The 11,865-nt window shown below is 33.0% G+C and overlaps 1 protein-coding gene across 1 annotated transcript in view; it reads left to right on the top strand.

Annotated features, from left to right (window-relative positions):
- The first annotated feature begins 262 nt into the window (after positions 1 to 262).
- Positions 263 to 11,865, top strand: part of LOC145683923 (uncharacterized) — a 443,098-nt gene continuing 431,495 nt past the window's right edge. The window contains exon 1 of the mRNA XM_081755604.1: positions 263 to 2,769. Coding sequence (XP_081611730.1) covers positions 2,713 to 2,769 — 57 coding nt within the window. The 5' untranslated portion in view covers positions 263 to 2,712. The remainder of the gene's footprint in view (positions 2,770 to 11,865) is intronic.

Genomic DNA, 11,865 nt, shown 5'->3' with positions numbered 1-11,865 from the left:
TATATATATATATATATTGTTAGCCTGGTCTACTCTTGTACGAAATGAATGTGGGGATAGTATCAAGAATGAGAAGACCAAACTAAACTAAGAGAAATATCTGGAATTTCTCTCTCAACATACCCCTAAAAGTTAGGCAAATGTGTAACATGAGATTTAAGACTAATTTAGTTGTGATCAATGGAAGTGTTATTTAACTCAGAGAAAGACATATTGTTCAATTTGTAACAGTTTATTAGTCAATTGATTTAGTGTTCTGAGATTGACTTGATTAAATATCTGAAAGGTCATGAGGAATGAAATTAGGGAAATCTGGCCTTAAGAATATCATACCTGGATGACTACTGGCCCATTGCTGTCAGGTGATCCCATCTGCAGTTCAGCTCCAAATTCTATAAGACGTCCATGGAAAGATGAGCTTATCACTCGGAAATACACGTGAATAAAATTTATAAACGATCTTTCCGAAACTTAGATTAAAGTAACTATCTCGACTCGTTACTTGAAGTATAAGTACGTATCGTGTAACAACATGTTCGATCTAACGAATCTTAACTTAATAAATCTCTTAAGTCTCTCACTGGTTCCGATTAACTCTCGGCTTGTTACGAATAGATCTCTTAATAACTTCTCATTATCTGACGTCTTATCAACTCGATTTTTTGTTAACTGATTCTTATTAACTGCTTCTTTTTAACTGCCCTCTCTTTCCAAGGAAACGGTTTTATATAATCCAGAAATGAGATTGCAGATATCGGAGATATTCATGACAACAAGAGGCTCCAGATAGCACGTGGAATTCTTGAGAAACTCAATTGGGACAGGACATTCTGTTGACCAAAAATCCCTAGAATCTCCAGACACAATCTCTCGGATGATTTAAATTTTGTCAATCTAAGAAATTTTTAAAAACAAAAAGATACACAATTCTTACAATATCATAGACATTCTGTTCTCAATTTTGAAAAATAAAATCGCTGATCCAATTGTAATTGTCTGACAAACGTAATAACTACATTGTATAAATTCTCTCGTTAACATAATGTAACTAGGTTGCTTTATTTGCTTTTTCGTAATGAAATAATAAAACGTCACCAGAATAAATGATTTTCATGACATAATGTTATTCCTAATATTTGTGTGACATGATTTAATGAGTAAAATGATGATGTGAATAAACTTAAATCTAAATGACATAAAATATTGTAACTTTACTAAAATTGAAACCTAAAACCATAATATCTGATAATATTCCATAAATATCCTAAAGTATAATATGACATCCCATAAGATCCTATAACATCCCTCGGCGAGTAAAACTTCGACACATTCGTGCTGTCGAAAATGAAAATAATAATTTACATGAAAAATAAAAATATAAATATACATTCTTAATATGATATAAATAAAAAGAGATAAAATAAAAATTAATGTTGATATGAAAATATTGCTATTAAAATTGCACTGGCAATATTCAAAATCTATATATATAAAAGAGAACGTACAAAATCCTTTGTTCCCTCATCACGCTAATACGGCTGAACCAATTTCTTTTATTTTTGGGGGGTTATTAGGATTTGGACCCTAGATGGTTTTTATGATATCACTTTAATTTTTAATTACCAGTGTTTTGAGATAATTGACCATTCAAGTGTCCATAACGTACAAATCCTTTGTTAGTTCATCATAGGTAAAAATAAACGTATTTATATGCAACCCGCATGACCGTGTCACTCGGCGGGTTAACATAAATGACAGGCGATATAATGTTAACATTTACTGCAATCTACTATGGTTTTTATCATATCACTTGAAAGCGAAAACTTCCGGGGTGACCGCAGCGAAGCGGGGCGGGTTAACATAAATGACAGGCGATATAATGTTAACATTTAATGCAATCTTCTATGCTTTTTATCATATCACTTGAAAGCGAAAAAGTAAAAATTATCTAAGTAACAAAGTTTATTGCGTTCCGGGGTGACCGCAGCGAAGCGGGGTGAACGCTGCTAGTGTTAAAATAATAATATAAAGTAATAAAAAATTTTGCAGATAAAATACTGCCCATTTATGTATATATACATATTGCGAAAATTGTTTTTTTCTGCAATATTAGAGTTTGTAGTTTTTGTTTAGTTCACTAGGGTGCATAACTATAAAATGCATATAATGAGTTGTCCCAGCGTGAGCTGCCATCTGTCGACAGAAAAACAAAACATTAGAAGGACACTGGAGTGAATGCACAGATAGCGTAGATTACACCTACTACCAATGAATGAAAGTTTACGATTTCCCTCTTATCGGCGGGAGCAGTTGTGATTTGCTTGTATGGGTAGTAAGAGACCTTTGCACTTATGCTAACCAGCGTGTCATGAAACTCGATGTGCTGAAACAGTTGTTTCCACATAAGTGTTTGCATCTTCAATAGAGATGATTAAAAGAACAAAAATAATTATTTCTTCTTGTTGTTAACTTCACTGCTTTTTGCACTTAAACACCAAGAACATAAATCTCCACTGTTTGATTTCTGTGAAGCTTTCCACTGAAAACACTATTTTTAATAAAATATTTATCATCACTTCTCACTATTTTAATCAGGTGTAAATTACTTGTGGTGTAAAAACACATAATAGGGATTGCACACTGTAATGTGATGAGTTGGAATTAGCTACGACTTTCCAGGAGAAACTTGGGATATCACAGTCATTTTCTGCAATGGTTGCGAGTGGAAATCCGTGTCGATCGTTTTCCAAATTTTTAGTAGTTTTCCTGGTGAGTGTCTCTGTGTGGGGTGGAGATATAATTTCACAGAATTGGAGACTCCACTGATGATAAAATGCATTCATATCGTGAGAAAGTTTTATCGTCTTTGATCCATTTAAATTCACTGGATGCATCCTCTCTTGATGGAGGTGATATTCGTCATGTTCGTGGTGTGGCCAGAAAAATTTTGGAAAGGGTTGGAATAGGGATTAGGGATTCAGATAAAATAATAATAATAATAAAAAAAACACATAGATATTGTTTATTACGTGAGTGCTTGACCGTGATGAGCCTTGGTCTTGTGTATAAGAATGTAGGTCAGTGTGTGAGTTGTGCAAGAATGCGCTTGAAAGAACTTACGTTGAAGCGTTAGTGATGTTAACATATAATAGTTGAAAAAGGTCGTTGTTCTTTTTTTTACTTTTCTCTTTCAAAATCAAAATACATTATAATTATAAAATAAAAGAATTCCTAATACTAATATCGTGGTGTGGAGAATTACCATAATCTGTATGCGTTGTAGAGAAAACTCATAAATTAAGTGTAGATGCGAAATAAATAATTAAATAATTTAATCGTGGCTTAAACACTAGGATATAGGATCTAAAATATTGATGTTAATTTGTTGGTTCCATGTAGCTCGTAAAAAGTTAAAATAACCGAAATAGCTGACACTAAATGGTATCTTAATTCATAAATAGTATGAATGTTTCACCATTATATATTCTAAATTATACCGCAGTACAGTATCTAAAATCGAATATTCGATCGATTTTCTTAAACTGTATTTATTATTATACTTTTCATTTAAAATGGCAACTTATAAATATGCTTAGCATATATTCAAGCCATAAATTAATATTTGTTGCAGCTAAGTGGTTAATAGCTTAATAACAAAAATAATCAATAATTAATAACTTATTTATCAGTTAGTAGCATTTAAATAATTGAGTACTCTAATTATCAACATATCAAATATTTATAGCTTCAGATGCTTAATTTGTCTCTTTTTTTTTTAAATGTTACACTATTAAATAGAAAATTGAATATGAATCTTAGATGATTAGAAGTGAATCATAGATGATTGAAAGTGAATCATAAATCCATGATCTTAAATTTGACCTACTTATGAACGATAAAGTTCGTTACAGACATGAAGCTTAGTATAGATATATTATTTTTAAATATTTGAGCTTTATGGAAACCAAAGAAGTGATAGATCCTTAAAAATGAGTTTGTATGGACTTACGCGCTAGAATAATGATGGATGGCTATGCGCTTACAATTAATGTACATGGAATCTTACGTAGGTGAGTACCATAATTTATTTTAAAATATCAATTTATTCTTTACTGTACTATTTATATCATTACTGCAATATTTATATATGTGACTTTAAAAACTCCTTTTTTTAAAAAAAAATGCTAAAGGCTAAAATCAATCATGAATTCTATGGTATCTCGTCGAAATTTTACGTATTTGAGTACGTTCGCCAGCATTCATTTCTAGTCTTTGTTATGAGCAGCCTACTTTCGGTTAGCGAAGACCGAGTCATCAGCCTCAAATAACAGATAGAAACAAATGTAAAATTTAAAGTGGATAGTTTTTTTTTAAATAGCTGAAGTCAATCATTTTCTAAGCCAATTTTTTTTTTATTAGATTATCAATGGTACTATATTGCCTTCAAAAGACATCCCATTTCCTGAATGTCAGAAAAAAGGTGTTATGTTTCTGAGAAGGTGTCTCAGCCGTGCGCACCGACTCGCCCGGTAGAAGAAGAACAATAATACTACCATAGGATAATCAATATTCTTTTTTTTTTTTTTTTTAAGTTTAGTTCTCACATGCCTCATTGTATAATTTTAATCTTCGGATATCGAAAGTGTCAATTTTGGTTTGCTTCTTCTATTTCCATCAGTTCCTGAATCGCCCCAGGACCAGAAGATAACTTGCATTCGTCAGTACTAACATAACCCTGTGTGTGGCGTTCAGAGCACTGCATTCCATCTTCATCACGACATGCTAATAAATGTATTATTTTCTACAGTATTTTTGTGGCACACTTGGCCTCCCATCATATTATGTTTGATTTCCATTATATGTTATTTTTCACCCTTCAATCACCTCTCTGTATGTATGTGTACTCAATAAATGAATAAATATTAAATATGTACAACTCTTAGACCAACCACATTAAAGTGCAATCAACTTTTCTATTCATGAACCACTTACCCGAAGAAAGGGCAAAACCCTTTAAACGGGACAACGGACAAAAAAAATATCCTTGGTGTTGGATAAAATTACAAGTAACACGTTAAAGTGGTAATCATTTTGTGCTGTGTAGTATTGGGTCACATTTGTAACCAAGTGATAGTTGAATATTAACCACATGTTTTGTTAAATCCAGTAACGGTTAATGTGACATTTACTCTTTTAACCCATTATTTCGTCATGTTTTAACTCCACCGTGGTTAATTTTACCTCACTGATGGATTATTTGCATTCCCTCCCTTCTGCAAGCGACCCCACAATGTGGTCATTTCTTACCCCAAGCTTGTTCACTTTTAACTACACGTTTGGTCAAACGCAATATCGGGTTAATGGAATTTACACTTTGTTGGGTCATATTGTACACCAAGTTGGTTTAAACGTATTAACCGGTAATGCGATTTTACACCAATTGGGTCGTTAGGTTGGACTCCTACATTTAACTACACGTTGGGTTGAATTTATTTCAACCCAATTTAACTAAACGCTTTGACTCTATTTGGGTCGGAGCAGTTTTAGCCACGTAGTTGGGTTAAAATATGCACCAATAGGGTCAATTTCAACCCAATAATTTTTCTCAGTGTACTTGCTTCCCAATGAATTTGAGGAAAATAAATAGATGAAACGTAAGTACCAGAAAATAGAGTCAATAGAGACATTTTCATCTGTAACACATTTGTTGAGCACTATAGTTGGATGTCACGCGCAAGTCCTCTAAACATAGTCCATCCTTTAATTTTATCCGTATAACAATTCCTGATTTCAGGAAAAAATCCATTAACGATGGCACATGAAGTTCTACACTCTTGTACTTTATGTATGTGAGACCACATGAAAAACCAAGAGACAATACTAACAGGTTTTCTTCCAAAAAGTTTCTTACAGGGTCAAAGTCTAAGTGTGAATGTGCTGAACTGCGACTTTAATTGCGTCCCTTGTACAAAAATAACAAGTAATCCCAGTGTTTATTTATTTTAGTCCTTGGGGGAGGGGGAGATGGAATCTAACCCTCGGAAGGATTTCTGAAAAACAAAACAAAACAACAACAACAAAAAAACACCTGATTCTAGCTGCCACTGTTTGTTATATTACACTAACGGACCACTGTTTCAGAAACTTAAAATATTACCATTGCCGTGTATATACATTCTAGAAACATCATTTATACATATGAATAAAAGAAACTTTCAACTCAACTCGGACCTACACGAATACAACACAAGAACAACCAATCATATTCATATCCAAAATTTATAATAAATTACCAGATCGTGTCAAACGAATGCCAAACTTGCAGTTTAAAAGACACCTCAAGTTACTGTTACTCAAACATCTTTTCTATGGTTTAGATGAATATCTTCACTGTAATCTTTCTTTATAATGTAAATATCAAAATTTATTTGAATTTTAAAATATATAAAACAAGGTAAATTTATTTTTTCTCTAAAAGTACACTTAGTTTGTTTTATTGTTACGTATGTATTTTATATTATTACTTTATATATTGTATTATTATATATTATTTTTTTAATAATTGTAATACTAATTGTAGCGTACCTCTTGCAATTATTATTATTATAACTTGTAATAGTAACTGTATCTCTTGACGAAGCCATGAACGCTAAGTTCTTACGGCGGAAAATGAAATAAATAAATAAATAAATAAATGATATTGCGTTTTCGTCAGGGCTTTCATTCTACAGGAAAGGAGGATAATAATATCTGGAGAATATTTTCTATTATCAGAGTATTGAAGGTGATTGCATTTCCTCCATTGTAAGTTGGCCAAGCTAGTTACATTATATATATAAATTAACATAGCCTAAAAAGCTTTTTCCATGGAAGTTTTATACTGTACCCATGCTTCTTACTTTTCGGTCTACGGGACTCTGTATTCCGAAATTTTCGACGGCTCCCAAGTAGGAACATAATTGTACCAAAGGCATAGCCTGAAAAGCCTATATATGTGTGCGCATTTGAGACATGGATCTACAGTTTAAAGTGGTATAACAACTACATGAGCTCCCAGCGGAAATCGAACCATGATCTCCCGTGCTCAAGGCGTATATGCTAACCATACAAATGCGAAGAAATTCACAAAAGCACACACACACACATACATACATACATATATATCTATATATATATATCTATATATCTATATATCTATATATATCTATATATCTATATATATATATATATATATATATATATATATATATATATATATATATATATATATATATATATATATATATATATATATATATATATTGTTGAGTTGATATTGCGTTTAACCTCCCTTTTAGCAGCGAGGCGTGGACCTACTGATTAACGTGGAATCCGAACTAAATGTGGACGTCTTTTAGGCCGCGCCTCTATTACTTCCTAATGCGATTGCGAATGCGTATTTCCCAGTACGTGTAAATAAATTGGAGAGGCCTCGACTAGTTCCGACCAGCAAATTGCGAAAACCGACGAAAAGATGCGAATGATCCCAACCTGTTATCCAGCGAATGATCCCAGATATTCACAAACGACACGTCGTGAACAAATTATGGGCAGATGTAAGCAAGGAACTTGGCGTGGAAGGTATGTATATTTTTCTTTGTTTTGTCTATAAAAGATGAATATTTAATTAATACATGAACCCCAACTTTTTATTCAATTTATATTTCCTTTTTGTTCCTTGAATAATGATTTTAGGAATATACGTAAATATTGACAAATATGTTTGAAATAGCAAAATCGGGTTTCTTTTACTCATTGAGAAAAGTTTCTTAGAAAGTAGATTGATTCTGTAATCTCTAATTTTAATTACTTAATTTATTTTAAAGTGAAAATAGTAGCGGTTACTACGAAAGCATAATAATAAAGGGAGAGACATTCAGTCTATTTTGCACACAAAGGAAATGCCATTTATCCTTTGAATGTGCAAAACATGTCATTTATCCGCATTCGTCTTCTTCGTGCTCTCAAGACTTTAAGATACGAATTTTGAAGCAAAAATATTTCACATTGAAGCGTTGAAAGAGACATTGCAACTTGATTCGCATTCGCAATCGCATTCGGAAGCAATGGAGGCGCAGCCTTACACGTCATTCTATTACCTGTACTATGCAGCGCCAGGGGCAAGTATTTGAACTAGCGTTGCCAGATCTATTATAATGATGCTAGATCTAGCATAATTTGCATTTCGTTAGGATCTAGCATCCTGCCCAAATCTAGCATAATTTCAGCAAGTTTATCAAAAAGCCGTAAAACCTGAAGATGAGAAAGAAGTTGGTCGCGGGAAGAAAAAGAACGGCAGAAATGTATCCTCTTCTATCGATTCATATAGTCGGTAAATCATACAGACAGTCTTATTTTCCGAAGTTAAAAACGGCTTTGGACTTTTTTTTTTTTTTTTTTTTTTTTTTGTGGCTTCACCCAGGGTTTTCTAATCCTTTAACTGCGAGGCATGGTCGGAGCCAGTGCCGGTCTGGGTAGGTCGGCTGCTCGGCGATCGCCGAGGGCCCGAAGGGTCCGAAAGCCTTTGGAAGGGCCCGGACGCATAGGAAAATAAATATTTAAAACTTAAAAAAACTTAATTATCAGATGTTTAGAATACAAAAATAGAATTAACTACTGATAATTTTAAAACAGAACAACATAGTTTAATGTAATGCTTGAAAACCAGTTAAAAAACAACCAGTACCAGATTTACACATAACAAGCTATATAGCTTAAGGCGCCACTCTTGTAGGGGCCCCCAAAATATTAAAAAAGTAAGTTGGATATAATGACATTTTTTTTTCTATCTAACTTTAATTTTCAGTTCACAGTTCATACGGTATCTTCTCTAATAACATTACCTAAAACTATTTATTACAGTACCGAAAACTATTTATCTGTTATACTATTTCCCTTCGGACTTTATAGTTACCGCACTTTCCTTTGTGACAGTTTTCATAGATTTATTGTTCCTTTCTTTTCGTATTTTTCACAGGTTTTCCTAAAATTCTCTAACATTAACATTGTATTAATTCCCGACAAAAACGAGTGAAATAGTTTACTAAACTTTTTTTTTTTTTTTTAATTCCAAGATATTATCCTGTGTTCTCTGCATGTATAACTTCCTTAAAACAGTCATTTAATCACTAGAAAAAATATTGAAGCGGTAGCTTAGTCTATTATTGGATATTTACAGTGGATTGAGGTCAGCGTTAGCTTGTCACCCTCGTTTCAGTGTTAAGCCCCACCCTTTTTTGCTTATTTTGGCAACAGTGGACAATGAACAGGTCAGGTGCATGTGGATGCAAACCAGCGAACAGTGATTGTTTGTAGGTGAAGCGAAGTCAGAGGTTACGCGATAGTATTTCGGAAGCCCAAATCAGAAGTGGTATATAGCAAAATATATTCGTGTAGAATGTTTTGTAAACGAAACTGTTAGTGATTCGTATTTCGTAATCTCTACGTCCGGCAAGTTGAAAAGTTCTTTGTAATGACTATGAGTTGATTTTGAGAATGTACATGTAACAAGCTGTAGAAAATGAGTTGAACAAGCGGTGCTGCAAAACGGAAGAGGAGAAAAGAAAGAGAAGAACATTAAAAAAAAAAAACTTTAATTCATTCATATTTTCGTCGTTCTGCTGCGAGTGAACGACAGAAAAGTTCTGACTGTTTTTCAAGTGCAAGTGAGCAAAAGTAACAATAATTGTAATAGCAGACAGTGTTCGAATTAAACTTCCGGACGAGGGAAAATTGCTTGAAGAAGGTAAACCCACAAATCATATACACTCATTGCATGGGACACGTTCTCAATTTAGCTATAGCAGATTCTACTGTAAAGTGCTTCTAAGCAGAACATTTATTCGGGCTTGTGGAAGAATCCGCTTGCTTTTTAAGCAATTCATACAAAAGAATGATCGCGTGGGAGAAATTTACAAAGAAACATCATTCTGGGTAGGCAAAGCTACATCGATTAAAAAAAAAAAAGGTGCTACTAGGTGGTGGAGCAAACACAAATCTCTATCATCTATAATAGATTTACATTATGATAATGTTGAATCTTCTAAATTCGTTACATTTTTATCAGTATTGTTAGATATGTCAACAGGCAATTTCGATTGCAAAACAAAATTTACAGTGCGTTCCCTTCTAGAACAGGGGTCAAATTCGAAAATTTGTTTCTAGCTGTAGTAATGCTAGACATGTTTTCAGTTACTTCTCCTATGTCCATCTTTCTCCAAAGCAAGCCTTTAGACTATGCAAAGGCCTGGCAGTCGGTAGATCCATTATTAGACGAAATTAAAAGAAAAAGATGTTACAAAAATTTTAAAAGATTGCATGACAAATGTAAATCCCTGGTTAAAGACATGAAAGCTTATTTTAAGAATGGGGAAATTGATATAGAAGATGATTTTCCAGAAAAAAGAATTCCCAAGATGAAGAAAATGCCTTGTGAACAAGTTTCTGACGAGGCTAGAAATTTTTCACATGACCAGAAATACAAAGCACTATACTTTAACATTCTCGATTATACGAGTAAAAGCATAGAAGAACGGTTTGTATCCAACAAGACTACTGCTTGATTGTTCCTGGTTAGACCCAAAAAGGTACAAGGATATAGTTGCAATGGAGGTAGAAGATTTTCCAGATGATTGCTTGCAAACCGTTTCTCAATAATTAGCAAATGTGAATAGAAGTGAGTTGTTGTTAGAACTGAAACAGTTTGCAAGCCAGTATCGTAATTTGAGTGCAGATTTTAGTGACAAGTCTGAAAAACCAGAAGAGAAAGAAGTGTGTAAATTTGTGAGAATTACAAGTAATGATGGTGATGGTGATTCAGATGAAAGTGTGACATATGAAGAAGGATCTGAAGATAAAAAGAACAAACTCAATGTGGTACTAAAAGAAAATGTTTCAGATATCTCTCATGTGCATTTCCCATTCTCTATGAACTATTGTCACAGTCTGGATTATTTAGTAATTTATATACTATGTTTAAACATATAATGACCATTCCATCCACTCAGGTGTTTCTTTTTCGAAATTGAAAATTGAAAAAAAAAAAAAAAAAAAACAGACTCAGATATTCTTTAAGCGAGAACTTACTATCCCCTTTGATGTTGATGAATGATGAGAGAGACTTATTTATAAATTTGGACAAAAATAAAGTCATTAATGAAATTGCGGTGACAAGCGAAGTTTTGAAAAGAAAATTAATGTATTGATATGTTCCTGATACTTTGTAATTCCTGTATATGTCTGAGTCATTTTCAATTCTACAATTATGTGCTTTATGATATTGCAATCATTTATTAATAGTAATCAATAATTTGCCTGTTTGTATTAATATAAATCTAGAATAAGCTTCACTTTGTTAGTGCATACCAATATTTTCGTCTTTTTACAGTTATGTGGTCATATGAATGTTATAATACACGTTAAATATTTGTCATTAGTTCTCATAGAATAAAAAAATATTTATAACTATACGGGTTTCGCATAATTTTGCCATATCAACACATTTCTCTTTATTTCACTCATAACCTCATCACATCATATAGTACAATGCTGAACTGACGCCGAAACCTATATCATGATTTATATCTACGTTATATTGCTAAAGTATGTTTTACCTTGACATTTATCGTAACATAGATAGATTTAAAATAATTCAGAAACTTTTTTTTTCATAAACAAACCTTTAATCATTGTTGTAAGTACCGAAGATACGCTATGAAAAGTTTCTCGATCAGGGGGCCCACAACCAACTTTAGCCGAGGGCCCGTGATTGCTCCAGACCGGCACTGGTCGGAGCTAATGGGCCATTCTCGCCCCAACTTTTTGACA

This window comes from Thermobia domestica, chromosome 4, assembly GCF_964235325.1.
Source record: "Thermobia domestica chromosome 4, izTheDome1.hap1.1, whole genome shotgun sequence".
Classification (NCBI taxonomy): domain Eukaryota; kingdom Metazoa; phylum Arthropoda; class Insecta; order Zygentoma; family Lepismatidae; genus Thermobia; species Thermobia domestica.
The sequence above is the reverse complement of the archived record's forward strand: the minus strand, read 5'-3'. Positions and strand labels throughout refer to the sequence as shown.